We start from the raw sequence: 15,752 nt of genomic DNA, 5'->3' as shown, positions 1-15,752 counted from the left end.
TTTCGCCTACCATGGAGGATTTTTTTTGTTACATCAAATGACTTTTCCAGGAAGAGAAGATTGAGAGCCTTATTTTTGTTGCCTGGGCTTGAGTGCCCCAAGGTCAGCGATTTTTGCTTTGACAGCGGGAATGTGTAAAGTTCTCACATCTCACGACATCGTGGTTCAACGCTGTCCGTATCGTGTATCTGCAAGGTAGCAACGGTGTCAGGGTGTATTCGGTCCCACGTTAACAAAAAAAGGATACCATCTGCAGCTCCTTCAGCAAGGTCTTGCTCTTGAGGTCAGGAGGTCGGGTCCTCTGCAGAAACTTGAGAGCGACTTGGTTTCCCTGAACACCGCACGTGATTGTCATTATATTAACCTGCTATTCATCGGCGACGTAGGTCAGCTATTAACAGATTCTACAGATTGTGTCGGATTTCCCACTGAGTGCGTGCCCCCGTATGTAGAAAGTAGTAAGACATTTAGATTATCAGTGACACTGCTTGTCTGTAACAGATAAAACTATCTTGTAACTTAAAGCAATTCAGCAGTGTTAGTGATAAGAAAAAAATCTGTAATGTTTAGTTATTTACATTGAGTATAAATTTGAGGATAGGGTGGCACTTTTAACACCATGCAAATTGATTTTATGAGATGTAAATCAATTCTGATTACTGTATAAAGAATCCAAAGTAACCCACTGAGTGTTGTAATGTGAATTCTGATGCCAGCTCATTCAAACAATGACCATATTGTGAAACTCACGCTTACGCTTAAATTATTTGTGGAGACCAGTTCATGAAATCAATGCTAAGATTACGGGAATGTGAGCAGACATCGGAATGGGCAATACAAATACGTTCACTGAAATGCTGAACCGATCCTCGGCAGATATTATATTTCAATCATAATGGGGGGACGAAACAGAGCAAAGCCCAGTCTTAGGGGTGCCGGGGTGGCAAGATGTTAACTACCTTGCCTGGTGTACAGGAGGTCGGGGGTTCGATCCTGACCCTGATGCCTGTACATTTGGAGTTTGCATGTCTCTCTCCCCATGGTCGTGTGGACTTTTCTCCGGGTCCTCCGGTTTTCCCCTCCACATTTAGAATCAATCGTTTAGAGTATTTGGCTGATATACATTTCCACATGATAAGCCACTTCGTTGCGCTATCATCATTAGTGACCAGGTCGCGTACATTTAAAAAAGCTATATAGCTCAGTGGGTCTTCCCTGGTATAAATAAAAACAGTTTAATAGTTTAGTTTTAATTGGTGATGCGGGACGACTTTGAGCTTCACTGGCCTGGTAGATGCCGAGAGGCGTGAACATCTTCTCCCTGCCGAGCACTCCATGGTGAGCATTGCTCTGGTTGCTTGAGAGTTGTTCTCCTGACTTGTAGCTTCCATTTTCCACCGGAGTTTGCAGTGAGCAGGACGCCGCGTTCCCTTGCTGAAGCAGGACACGTGTGTGAAAGCCCGTGCAAAAGTACAGCGCTCACTTGCTACGCGCAAAAATCTGAATGCTAATGTGTTACCTTTTGCACGCGGTCATGGCATGTGTTGGTGTAAAATCAAACGATTGATATACTGTGAAAATAAAATGATAATACTATACATATTCATCCACATCACATTTTTTATGTTTATAAACCACGAACAAATTACTAATCCTGTCGTATCATTACTATTTAACACTTTATTTTGAATTTGCATGCAATTGAATTTAGCACTCCGTCTACAGCTATATGTTCCAGGGGTAGCACGTTGGCCACTTGTTGCAGAGGCTCGTGGTTTGAATCCAGCTGCCGCCCTGGTTAATTTCGCAGGTGTCATTAATTGTAAAAATACGCGCCATCTGCTGCACAGTGGACGTAACATCGTTTGTAAAAGTAGGCCGTCGGCATGCTGGCGTTGTGGTCCAAATTTGCCAAATTTGAAAAATGACCCGCAAACTACTCCATTGGGATTATACAGAGCAATCATCGCCCCATCCCCCCACCTTTACTGGCAGTTTGCAGTCCAGAGGCTGTGTCACCTTGCACCCACAGGGACAGCAAACACTTGAAATCCCATCTTAAATTCGTTGAGATGAGAAGTAAAGCGCTCGGAGATGCCCTGGTGTATATAGGGCGCTATATCAAAAAAAAATCATGATCATTACTACAAATAATAATAATACACCGTACCTTGCTTGTGCTGACCATGACGATCTCCTCGATGTTAATTTTCCACCACGTGAAGTCCTTGCCGCCCTGCAGGAGGTGTCTCTGCACTATGAGGTACAGTATGTAGGCAACGGAGCCCACGATGACCAGAGAGGAGATGGTGCCGACCAGCACTAGCGCTAGGTCTGGATCGTCCAACACAGGCAGGGAGGAAGGGTCGTGAGGTCAACTAGAGTTAACAACGTTCAAAATCCAAGCAAAAAGGGGTTGTGTTTTTTTAAATTATTTTTGTCAGTGTATTGAACCCAGTCTCATAGCTGAGTATGCTAACCACTGGGCTACTGCTCAATCGCAAAGACCACGATAAACAATGATCAATAACGAGATATTTACTGATAACAATGTAATTCATGGCATATGTAAAAAAATGCAATATCATATCGCTCACTTGGGTAAAAAATGTGTTTTGTTGACTGGAGCTGTGGTGATAATTGGTTCTTTACCCTTCTATCTGGCAACAAAACTGACACCTTTTTACAAGGAGTCATGTTTGCATAGACCGCAATACCTGCAGTCATAATACAAACAAAAGAACATAACTCTGATAATGTGCACTCTCCTTAAAGTTGATTGATCCACACCCGAGACAGCTTTCCTTAGAGCCTAGTCTCATATGGGTTGGACCAGATGACTCCTTGTAAAAAGGTGTCAGTTTTGTTGCCAGATAGAAGGGTAAAGAACCAATTATCATATTTTTACTGGCAAATGAGGTTCCCATAGTGTGGAGCTATGGTGTGGCAAAGTTCTCTTCCAAGTTAGGGATTTAAACCCAAGTCCTTCGCATGCTAAATTAAACTGCTTCTTGTCTTATCCTCGATGTTCTTAGCTGCAGTGTCTTTTTCCTAATTAACTTTAACACGACCCCACCTGCCAATCATCGCCCTCTAATCGATTCACGTCTCTGCCCACCCCCCACCCCCAGTCTGTTAGCCCCCCCTCACTTTATGTAATATGGTGGCGGCACCCATGGATGAGAGTGACATTAAATCGGTGGCTTACTATACGGGGTCTCCTGGCAGAGTTCTCCAAGGAAGCCACATATTGGCATGTCATTCGGAGGCCCTCCCTCTGGCCATACCATCTTCTGGTATTCTGGGGTAAAACTGAGCAACGGCACGTTTTGGTTACACAGTACAGCAAAAGAAAAAACACGTCTGGGGTACGAGAGTGTGACTTGTGTTCTCCTAAATTGGTCTGGCCATTTGCAGGCATTGCATATATTTGGAATGCGTGCCAAATTCAAGTGTAATTTTTCCAATTAGGTAAAATCAACAGTGGACTCTCCACTTGTGATTGATTCAAATGCATAGGCCCTTCCGTCAGCTCAGATCATTCACAAACGTGAACAATGCACCGACGGGATTTCTAAACACTTAAAACGGCAGGTCACACAAAAAAACAATTCCAACATTTGCGAGTTGACCCTCGTGACAAATACTTTTTGAAAGGAGGCAAACAAAACGTGAAAATATCGTACCTGATGCTTCTCTGGAAAGTGTCGAACACCATTACGGGCAGGAACTGGCTGATGTTGCCCTTCTTCTGCAGGTTGAACACAGCGTAATCTAGGAAGCGCTCTCCGTTAACATCAATGTTTACCTGTCCCGACACACCTGAAGAAAGAATTATGTGCAATACTGTATTCAGTGTCCCGACGTGTAAATGACCCTTGGGTGCTGCTTTTGTGTTGCCACCTGTACTGCGTTTCCAAAGATGGCCCTCTCTTTGTGGCAGCTGTCCTGGGAAACATGTAAGTCTTCCCAGAAGATCAAACATCAAAGATTATGCTTCATTTCAGTTACACACAGTTTTCGCGTCTTCTTCCTCCTCACATGGCATGTCCAAGTTTTTGTTCTACCTCGGAGGTGGTAACCCTAGTGCTGCTGCTGCTGCACATTCACTGGCAGTCCTGAGTCAGAAGTGAGAAGTCTCTGTTCTTATGGGGGGGGGGGGTGGGGGGGGGGTTAGTCCACCAACTGCTTCAGTTGAGCTGTCACTAAGTGGTGTTCACTGGGTGGTTCATAGTTTTATGAACCCCGGTGAGATGATGAGGCTGGGTCAAAACGGGCCCAAGGGGTTTGAACTCTTGACATTATGATTGGAAGCAGTGCTGCTGCAACCCAAGCATATCAAGGAAGAATACGTATCCATGAACATATTTATATAAATATATCTCCATAACAAATTTCATTTTCCGTCACAGAACGAGTCATTTGTTATCAAACATAGTCCACTGAGAGCCCATTCTGACTGAAAGGATCCAAGGACGTATGGAATTGATTAAGAGCTACGGACAATCGTTGACCTTTGACCTAGACAATTTTTTTTATCCCCCTGACAAAGAAAACGTGTCACCATTCGACTTGCAGCAAGGGGTGCGCTCCCTGGTGGACAAGGCATCAGATCGAACAAGTGACAGGATGGTGGAGGGCAACGCCTAACACGGTTTCAGGTGCCTCTTGAGGTCCCTCTTGGTAGACAGTTTCATTCACAATTGTAGTAAAGAACAGATATCACCACGTGTTATAGATGTGCTGCTAATGGCTACGGTGTGTGTATATACAGTATATATATAAACCAGAATGTCATGAGAAGTAGAAATTGCAATCTTAATTACAGCCACAAGCAGTGTTGCCAACTCCGTTAAGATAAATGTCGCCAAAAAGGAACCTCAAAAAGCCACTGGATGTTGCTAGTTAGACCTTCTAAATTTATCGAAAATGTCACGATACAATTGACCTATTATTAGATATAGTAAATAGATACAGGATCTGCAATATACACCTACAATCGCTCGCAGAATTGCTTAATGCCCTCGTCCCAGAAAGTTGCTAAATTCGTCATTAGGCCCTTTGCAAAATTACATTGCCAGGGGAAGAAAAAAAATCCGCGAGATCTAGCGAAACAATCATTAAGTTGGCAAAATTGCGCTTTTGCGGCCTTCTGAAACGCTCCTTCCGATATTAAATTCAAAACTAATTTCTTAAGAACTGCTTTTTGTGTTTAGTTTGTTGTCCTTCCCCCTTACCTCCGATTAGCGCTCAAATGAAATTCAACATGCATACATACATTATGGCGAGGCTAGCAGGCAGGTCACAAGAAGCTCACCATAGAACTTGACCTTGGTGGAGCCCTTGATGGTCCTGACAATCGCCCGCCCGTCGCGGGGATTGCCGCCATGCCTCAGCAGCTCGCGTACGGCCATGGCGTACAGGACGGCTGCGTCGTGCAGGTACGCGGCGTAAGGGCTCACCTGCGGTGGTAGTAGCAGCAGCGGCGGCGGCCGCGTTAGACGTACACCTCAAAGGAAAAGGCAACGTCTTTTTTATAACCCGTGGGCTACATCCATTTAAAATCTTTAAAACAGCCTGCCTCAGCAGCTTTTCCCCCCCTTTTTTCTTCTGATGATGATTGCTTGTGTTGCGTCGTGATATTATTTTTATTCACTTTATTTTATTTTCATTATTTTATTGTTCTATCTACGTGACTTTACCGAAAGACCCAAAGAATATGAATTCCTGCAGTCATGAAAGATTTAAGTCAAGGTCTTTTTAAGGGTCGAGGAAAAGCGGAGTGTCGTTACAGTGCCCGTCTGTATCAGAATCAGTATAATTATATGTACTGGAGGAATCCGATGAGCTATGAAGCTCATTTTCACAGATTTCCAGTAGTGGTTAAAATTCCACATTCCTATGGTGGGGGCCAGAGTGCAATAAGACCAATGTATCCATCAATTGTCACACTATGGTAAATTGGAAGCAATTATAATGTGCACTCAATAGTGATGTTTTGGAGGTGTATTTTTCAAAAACACTATTTTTGTGAACACTCATCATACATTGTTTCCTTGAGTTTTCCGGGGACAATTTTATACAAAGTATAACAATTGAAAAAAACTAATCATACAAACCGAATTGTACAATTCACCATAGAAATCAGGTACACAACATAACATTAAAATGTACACACTTAAACATGTAATTAGGATTAAAAACGATGCCCAACATCAGGTGGCCAGCTGGCTCAGAAGTCAGTTCCCTGTCACCCCCATTGATGGCACCTCCGATTTGCAAGGTTGGCTACGTACGGTGCGAAAGACGTTCAGCATGCACACTGAGATCCTGGGTTCAAATATGAGCAGCCATCCATATTTAAACTGCATTCTCAAGTCTACTGAATTGATGGGTGTCAGCTGGTCACTAATGACTGCACCAAAAAAATATCAAAATAAAATATTCACTCAATCTATAGCTAAATTGTACCTTGGAGAGTTAAAAGTATTTGATTAATTGTCACGTAACAAACACCAATCTCATAGCACAGTGTGTGTGCAAGTGTGCTTGAAGGGTTTTCAGATGTTCTATACACATCTGTTACACAGCTGTTCTTGGACACATGGAGTCGCACTGCTGCGCGTTTTCTGATTGGATTCTCTACGTCATAACATGATATTTGCGGTGCACAGGAAAACAACTCAGAAAAAGTAAAGACATATTTAAAAAATACCTAATTGATAAATGCATTGGAAGTCAATTAATTTTAAGACATCTACAGAGAGTATATTTCCCTAAAGGCAGCTAATGGTTAAATAGAATGTGTCAGAGAGTTCGAGTGTCAAAGTGCGGTCAATTACATCATGCCTAATTTAATAGAGATACATCATACGTTGGTAGACAATGCGTGCCCTTTTCACGCAACAAAGTCATTCACTCCTCATCCTCCTCCACAATGTCCCCACAACCCTCCCCATCCCTTCTCCCAACACTTCAGCCCCGTGGGTGCGGCAGACCTCCTTGTCGCTCGTCAGGTTGCTGTAAAAGGGCGGGCCGAGGAGACGGCGCCGCACCTCCTGCAGGAAGATCTCGTAGTCGGACGAGCCGTACGCCTTGATCGTGAAGAGCATCACAGGCTCCAGCGCCTGCAGAGTCTGTGTGTCCATCCGCTCGGCTGCCACCGACTTCCAGAAGCTATCCTGCCGGGGGTGTTTGGAGGGGGGGGGGGGCATGGCACTGGTTTGTAGTCATCGATTAAAGCCACTGCGGTGGTACAGAGGGGCCTGCGGTGGGCAACGCGGTGGCGAGATGTTAACTACCTCGCCTGGTATACAGGCAGTCGTGGGTTCGATCCGGTGCCGGATTATCCTAGCAGCAAAAGTAGCTGCTACATATGCTATGGGCCCCGTACTTTCAAGGGCCCCGCGCTAAATGCTTTCAAGCTATCAATTCCGGTTAAGTGATTCTGCACTTGCTCTATTACTATAGTACTACACTACCTTCAACTTTTATAAACGACTGGGTGTTTAAGGTTAGCGATTTGTCGTATTATCTGGGTGTATAGCAAATTAAAAAATAAAATTACTTTACTATGAGTAAAAAACAAAATTGTATATTAACGTTTTTTTTAAATTTAGGGCCCCTTTATAACATATGCTAAAGGACCCGCACTAGCTTCATCCGGCACTGGTTCGATCCCAATCCTGACGACTGCTGTATATTTGTAGTTTTCGGTGTCTCTCTCCGTGGTCGCGTGGATTTTCCCCTCCACATTTAAAATGAACGTGCGTTCAGAGTATTTGGCTGCAAATAAATGTCCACATAAGGCACTTTTGTTGAGCTATCATTTGTGGCCAGGTTGCTTCTAAAAAAGAGCTATATAGACCTCAGTAGACCTTACCTGGTGGAATAAATAAGGTATATAGTTTAGTTTTATAGATCGCGCGTAACGAATTGTTTCAAATTAACGTTGAACTAGCGGGTAATGAAAGATGATGCAATGCTCGCCTTTGTGAACGGCCTAATTGGGCTCCGGCACGCCACAGCGAACCTGTGTGTCCGGATCGCTCACCGCTGACTTTAATTAAACGATTTTATATCGATGGGAGACAGACGCTGCGCACATTTCACTCGGCGAGCGAACTCGCACTTTGCGAGTGGCGTCCCGACTTCATTCGTTGTTTTTCATCTGGAAGACGTAAATAAAAAGGGGCCACGCATAAACGTCGCCTCGAACACTGCGGCCACTTTCGCTCGCACAACCTTGAGTCCGCGTCCGACACCGGGTCCTACGTTTACGACGCAGCTGATGTAACGTGAGCCCGTGAGCAGGCGGCCCGCCATGGTTGGCAGGGGAGACCGGGATTGAACAAACGTTCGAAGAGAGTCCACGCAGCAGGCAACTGGCTAAAAAGGCAATGCGCCAGGAACAACATGTTTCAGAAACGCTTACGTGAGCAAGCTTGATTAAAGCCCCAGCAAAATATTGCTCCGAAAATGTGGGTCTACCGCACTGGCGCGCACAATGATTGAGCTGCCATTATGAAGCGTGTGACCTTTCCACGTGCGCTCGCTTAGACATTCCTGCGTTTGGTGGAAGTTTAACTCGATTAAGGCACAAATGTAGCCCGGAGTGTAAATTTCACTGGCCGGCCCATCGGCGACTCCCCACGGCAGATGTGAAGATAGACGTGTTTTTTTCGTGTGTGTGTGCTGGCATCGTGACAGGGCTTCGTTGAGCCGAGGCTACCAAGAAGCAGACTCCCGCCGACAGTTGTAGTTTTCTGATAGGCGGATGAAAACGCAACATATTCAACAAAAAACACTGCCTTAATTAGGTAAATATATATTCTTGGGTCGGTCGGTAAAGCCACGTAGATACATAAAATAAAAATAAATTATTATTTGATCTATCTATGTGGCTTTATTATAAAATAATACATTATTTTTTATTGCTTTTTTATTATTTGATTTATCTACGTGGCTTTACCGAAAGACCCAAGAATATGAATTCCTGCAGTCACGAAAGCTTTACGTCAAGGTAAATATATCTCATAGGTGACGTTTCAGGCATTGGCCAAGATGATATCTTCGCTATGGAGAGGGGCCATTATCATGATACGTGTCGGCTTCTTTATGGCAGTATAATTGACGAGTGCATCGAGTTGATTTTCGTCCTTGTTTTGAGAGGTAAATGGATGAGACCACTACTTGAGTGTAGTTTTTAAGTGTTGTGATTACTTAGTATGTACGGGGAAGGGGGGGGGGGTTATAAATGTGTTTGTAACCATATTGAAGGCAGTTGGTGATTGATCATTATATTGTAATGCAGCATACATTTGCTGAGCACCATTACTGAGGGTGCAAAGTGTATTTGCATCCCTCATACAGAGAATGACTACAGTCATTCTTTAGTAAAATTGTCTAAAGTATTTTAATACCCCTTGTTTACCCAGGAATTATTGCATGTTTTGCTCATACTCTTTGGTTCTTTCGGTAAAGTCACGTAGGTAGAAAAATAATATATCACGACGTTTCGATCGCAACACAAGCAATCGTCGTCAGGTTGGACAATCACAGCAAGAAAAAACTGCTGAAGACGATTGCTTGTGTTGCGATCGAAACGTCGTGATCTATTATTTTTCTACCGACGTGACTTTACCGAAAGAACCAAAGAGTATGGATTCCTGCAGTCACGAAAGCTTCAACTCGAGAATGTTTTGCTCATTTCATTCGTGGATGTTTGGCTTCATGTGGGAGAACATAGCGCAGACAAACACTTCAAAGCGCCACACAGATTCAAGAATCCACGGCTGTACCAGCATCTCCTGACCATCTCACAGCCAAAGCCCACCATACCTGGTTTTCTCAGACAATCCCCCATGCCTAGCTGCTGAGTTATGATGAGGTTTGGCACATTAAGGGCGATTTGGTTTTTATGAAAACAAAGTGCACAGCATTGCCACATATGTACCGAACCGATGTAAGGTTGCCGACAGCTGCTCTCCGAGTGTCCACTCACCTCAAATTGCTGCACAACCAGGAAGATGAACTTTCCTGTGGCAAGTCCCAGAGACTGGGCCTCCAGAAGGACCTCTCGAGCCTCTTCCGATCCGCATATCAGGATCACAACTGCAACGCGTGAAACAGCAGGCCTTCCAATCAGCCACGTAGGCAACTGGGATTTAAAATACTCTCCTGGTTCAACTGCCCAGTATGAATTGTTTTAATGCTGCAGAGGGTTGGTGTCACATGCGACTCATTGACATGCGTACAGTGCTTCTGAATTTTAAATATGAGTGCATCATGTCAATTAAATTTGTCGGCCCGGGTATTGTGTGTTTCTTTCGTCTAAACCTAAAATGCACTTTCATCTGATGGTCACGCTGAGCTCTAGGTTTACCACTTGTCCTAGTTCTTACAGTTTTTATTCACCACTCAAGACGTTCTTGTGAGATATTCTACTTGCCATGATACATTCTGATAATTGTTTTTTTACCCTTTAATCTGGCAACAAAACTGACACCTTTTTTACAAGGAGTCATGTTTGCATAGACCACAATACCTGCAGTCATAATGCAAACAAAAAACATAACTCTGCTAAAGGGTAAAAAACCAATTATCATATTTTTTTACTGGCAAATGAGGTACCAATGATGATACATTCTGTTTATTTTTGTTTATGTCAAATATTGCCAATGTTACTATGCCCAGCAAGCTGAGTTCGAATCCCAGCTACGGCTAACGTGAGAGTGGTGAGTGATCTCTGAACCTTCCTGGGCCATCCATCTTTACCAGCCCCTCACTGACCAGCACAATGAAGCATGGTCAACCAGCCCTCAAGACCGACACAGCACTGGGAGGCTAAAGATGACTTTGTCTTCAAGTAATTCGTTTATTTAATCAGCCGACATGATTGCTAAAACCTGCACATGATCGAAATTAGTAAGAGGTTGATAATTATAATTAAAATTGAGTGGGTGAGGAAACACAGGAAATGAGACATTGACTCCATTATTACTTTAACGAATGCATGCAATTTTGTGCATTATATCAATCGTCACTAGATTACAATTACTGTACACTATACTGGGTTGCAAATGACAAAAACATATTATAAAGATGAATATATATTTAATGTGGGTTTGATTAATGTCAATTTAAAACAATTTACTATCGTTTTTCTTACATGTTTCTGCTTCTCATTTTGCCAATACCAATCAGAGTATGAATTTAACCCACAAAACGTTCAGTTCGTTCTACTGGGGAACAAAACACACACAAGTTGACCGGTGACATGCTCTCTTACTCACTCCTGGCTTTTGTGGAAATATCCATCAGGTTCTGTCGGTGAAGGACAGTGTTGGACGTGTCGTACTTGATGCGCGCCGTGATGGTGACGGAGCGAGCCAACTCCCGCTCCACGCTCGCCCACAGCTCGTCAATGTTGGCCCACGTGCTGTTCTGAGCTGTGCCGCCCAGCATCGCGGCGCGCGTCCACCCAAAGTGGCGCATGGTGGCCTCCAGCATCTGGCCCATGCGCTGCAGCGGTGACATGATGCGGACGTACGTGTCGTAGACGGCAGAGCTGTCCATGCGCTGGGTGTGGCCCACGAAGCCCAGCATGGGCACGTTCCACTTAGCGGCCAGGAGGCCAGTCACCTGAAGGAGACCATGCGCAGAGCAATGGTGTGAAGAGAAAAATTGCAGCAGTTCCTCCAAAGAAATCTAAGCGCCCCGTTATGCTCCCAGTCGCACCTTGAGATCAGTGAATGCTGACCTATTGGTAAATCCTAAAAATAATTTAAAATCAGGAGGGGCGAGGACCTGTCGTTGGTAATTCTCTCTGCCTTTGGAACTCTGTCCCAAGTCACAGCAATAATTTTGGCACAGTTTAAATAATGATTTAAAGTTACATTTGAAAACATTTGCATTAGCTTATCCTCAAACTGGATGAATTGGCCAAGGGTTCTTAAGACAGGGTTTTATTTTTAAGAACCCTAAAATGCCTTATATGAAGAGTGCTGTATAAAAGCATAATTTATTACATTTATAACCTATCCAATAAAAATACACAAATGGAAATTATGCTAAAGAGTGATTCATGCAAAATTGTGTAGAAATAATACAAATGTGTTTTTCATGTTTTAATAATTTATTTTGCCTTGGGAAAGTGGTCAGTCATCAACTTAGTCAACCATATTCGATCCACTGTTGGATGAAGGCCTTATATCTGAAGAATTCAAACTTGTAGAATTTTATTTAAAATGTAGGCAATTACATTGGTCTTCTTGGTGAGACGCTGTCTTTCCGACAGATCTGTTCTTCATCTGAGGACGGCTGCTTGCGTTGTGGCCGAAACGTCGTGAGAATTGTATTTTATTATGTTTTATTTTTATTATGTTATTATTTCCCTTCTACGTGACTTTAACGAAAGAACCAAGAAGATGAATCCCTGCAGTCACGAAAGCTTTAAATCGAAAAATTACATTGGTATTCTATGGTTCTTTCCGTAGATAGAAAAAATAATAACAATAAAATAAAAATGAAAATAAAGTTCCTGATGACGACCGCTTGTGTTGCGATCGAAACATCGTGATATTTATTGTTATCATTTTTTCTTCTATCTACGTGACTTTATCGAAATAACCATAGAATATCAATTCCTGCAGTCACGAAAGTTTTAAGTCGAAAAATTACATTGGTACCGAGGTGGAGAAATTATACATTTTGTATTGAGGTGAGGAACGCGAAATTCTAGCCATCAGAGACATGGATGCAAAGAATATATTTTCAAACTGGAGTCTCGGATATGTAAGTGGAGGTGCCCAAATGGTGAAATTAGAAAGGAGACTTGAATCTCAAGGACAAATCCCAGATCGTCAAAAATGTATCTGTCCTTGAGACATTTGAACACAGGAAGCAATTGCAGGGGAATTACACTTCAATAATAGCCAAAGAGAGAGCAAAGATAATTCTTCGCAAAATACAGATAGTTAGGATGAAAAATCTAGGTCAGGAAGCGGGCAATTTTAGACTAACTCAAAGCAACAACTTCAAATGCCTCGAGGAGGAAAATTATTAAATGGATGTCACCACTTTAAATAATGAAATGGAAATTTCATTTAAAGTTGGGGGAGAGGTAAAACAAAATCAGAAAAACGAATGATCTGAAATCACAAATACACGTTGAGGAAGAAGAGAACGATATAGAAAAAGATGGAGATGCTAAACACTCAGAACATTGTAAAATTTATAGGAAAATAATAAGATGACAAATCAGAGAACACAGCACTGCTCGCATTAATTCAACACATCATAGTTGGAAATATGAGCATGAAAGCTTAATGGTTAGCAATCCACAAATTATAGCACTTAGGGGGAAAACATGTCACCAAATATATCATAAGCAGTTTAAGCACTCATGGCGATAACAGTCTAAGAAATGATGATTCTACCTGTCATGCTTGCACATGTGCAGTTGTACTCTACTGATGCAAACCGCGTTGACTCGCTTGTTCTGCTAAATCACCTGTAAATGCAATTTCTATTCACTCCGTTAGATTTGTCTACGTTACTCAGATTTTTTTTTCTGAACATCAAATTGCACTTCAATTATACAATCCTGTTTGCTCCATTTCAGTATTCGAGTAAAGTACATATGGAGTTTTTATTGTTATTTAAAAAGTATCGAGCAGATGCAATCCCACCCTTTGTAGGCAAGAGTTGATGGAACGCCAGACGGATTTGAGAAACCCATACCCACTGAGCTGCAAGGTAGCCAGGAAATATAAAATAAGCAAGTGGTTTTGTGAACCCTTGTTTGAATTTTTCAGTGTTATCCCCTCATAATTTTTCGTATATTAAACCCCGGTACTCTAGTTTCCTTTTATATGCGAAACTCTGCAATTTTAAAATAAAATTGGCCAATCCTCTCAGTACGGAATCTTAAGAAAGTGAATCTTGAGACGCAGGCTTTCCTGGTTAAATAATTGCAGATGCGCTTTTGCGGCCACCTGGAAACCTGGAACGCTCTTCCTTCCGATAATTATAAATAATAGGAAGCCACTGGCGCTGTACACTTTTAAATCTAGATTCAAAACCCATTTCTTTACAACTGCTTTTTGTGTTTAGTTTTGTTGCCCTTCCCCGCACCTCCGGTTAGCACGATTGGCTACGTACGGTGCGAAATAATTTGAACACGCACACAAATGACATTCCTCAACAATGTTACTCCCGCTTTCTCTCGGTCACTCGCACGGCGGGCAGCACGATGGCATGAGTATGGACACACGATGAGCAAGCTCACCTCGGACGCCTCGGCACACACCGGTCCCAGGAGCGCGATGATGCCCTTCTCTCGCACCTGTGTCACAAAGGAGTCGAGGGACACCTTGGCGTCGCACGCGCAGTCGGCGTACGTGAACGCGAACGTGTGGTTGGGCATGAAGGTGGGGTTCGAGTTGAGGGAATCGAACGCGATCTGCAAGGCCGCCCCGAGTCGCATCACGCTGAATGGGTTGGAGAGAGCCCGAGGGGCCTGCAGACCAATTAGAAAGCGCTCGGCCACGGTGCCCATCGCACCCATCAGAATCAGCGTCAGGATCCTTGCTCGTGTCGCCATTGTTAGCGGTGAGCCTGTGCTGCCAAACCTCTTGAACAGAAGACGTCTTTTAGCGCCTTGTGACGTCCTCGCACCTCTCGAAAGCTAGCCTAGCACACAAATGCCATTTAACCAGTTGCAATTAGTCGTGTCCTAACAGGTTAACGGCAGAGATTATTCCAGTCGTGTGCGGTTTCTCCGCACGTCTAGAGCATTTGTGGCAACGAGGGCCCAAAATCTGTTTTTCTTGCACAAATTCCAACTGCAGATGAAGTGTACATCGAATCGATGGCGTTGACCTTCAGAATGTTATGATGTCCTTTAAAAAAGGCAATACAGGTTATTTCGCTTTTGAATTCGCCATCATTAAGTTACTTTAGTGGCAAAAATGCATTCTGCTTATTTAGCAGTGCGCCTTCGAAGCAGTGCTTATAAAAAGGGAAGGGAAAAATGTCCGTGCACGCGAGAAAGCAACCTTGGTCATGAGGCAACCACTTGTACTTATAGCGGCTCTCTCCTCTCCAGGGGAACACCGCAGGCATTATTCAGTCCCAGGTGAATGTAGCATGGGCTCTTTTGCTCTATTGCCCCGTCCTGTGCGCCACAATCAGCACTAATCCCACCTGGCCTAGAGTTCCGTTAATTGCTGTTAGGGCAAGTTCTCACCTTTTCAGTGCAGTATTTCTGAGAACTCGGAAGCTTGTTAAGATACGTGTGAGGCTGACAGGAAACTCTCCGAACAGCGTATGGAAATAGCAGTCCACCATTACTTTGAAAAAATATTGGTAACCATTCACGATATGGCACATTTATTGTCACCATAATGTGAGGTTGGTGTTAATTTTAGTGTAACATTTTCTAGCCATGTTTCTGTATAAGTAGTCAGTATTACTACTATTACATGAACATTACTTAAAATAATTGCACGCTATGGTAAAAACAATTCGGCATTTTTTGTTATGGAAATGTGGCTGGTTTATTTAAACATACTCGCCATCGATCTGTTTTAAACTACACGGCCAAAATAAATACCAGAATGAGCAAAAGTCATGAAATATAACATAATCCCCTTCAAAAATCTAAGCCTGGTTATTAAGAGTGTTTGACCTGATCTGGAGCGCGGACAAAATGCTGAGATACCTTTTGAGACGTAATCTAAACTCTATAT

General features: G+C 43.2%; 1 protein-coding gene across 1 annotated transcript in view; it reads right to left on the bottom strand.

Annotated features, from left to right (window-relative positions):
• The window catches only part of LOC144934274 (guanylate cyclase 2G-like), a 40,902-nt gene extending 26,141 nt beyond the window's left edge, over nt 1-14,761 (bottom strand). Inside the window, exons 1-11 of the mRNA XM_078859954.1 lie at nt 14,291-14,761; nt 11,295-11,643; nt 10,004-10,113; nt 8,245-8,388; nt 6,999-7,181; nt 5,318-5,462; nt 3,687-3,774; nt 3,209-3,312; nt 2,171-2,334; nt 1,288-1,434; nt 248-331 (exon numbers count right to left, since the gene is read on the bottom strand). Of these exons, the coding sequence (XP_078716080.1) occupies nt 248-331; nt 1,288-1,434; nt 2,171-2,334; nt 3,209-3,312; nt 3,687-3,774; nt 5,318-5,462; nt 6,999-7,181; nt 8,245-8,388; nt 10,004-10,113; nt 11,295-11,643; nt 14,291-14,605 (1,833 nt within the window). The 5' untranslated portion in view covers nt 14,606-14,761. The remainder of the gene's footprint in view (nt 1-247; nt 332-1,287; nt 1,435-2,170; nt 2,335-3,208; nt 3,313-3,686; nt 3,775-5,317; nt 5,463-6,998; nt 7,182-8,244; nt 8,389-10,003; nt 10,114-11,294; nt 11,644-14,290) is intronic.
• Between the last annotated feature and the right edge of the window lie 991 nt (nt 14,762-15,752).

The sequence above is a fragment of the Lampetra fluviatilis genome, chromosome 9 (genome assembly GCF_964198595.1).
Source record: "Lampetra fluviatilis chromosome 9, kcLamFluv1.1, whole genome shotgun sequence".
Lineage (NCBI taxonomy): Eukaryota > Metazoa > Chordata > Hyperoartia > Petromyzontiformes > Petromyzontidae > Lampetra > Lampetra fluviatilis.
This window is presented reverse-complemented; position numbering and strand designations above follow the sequence as displayed.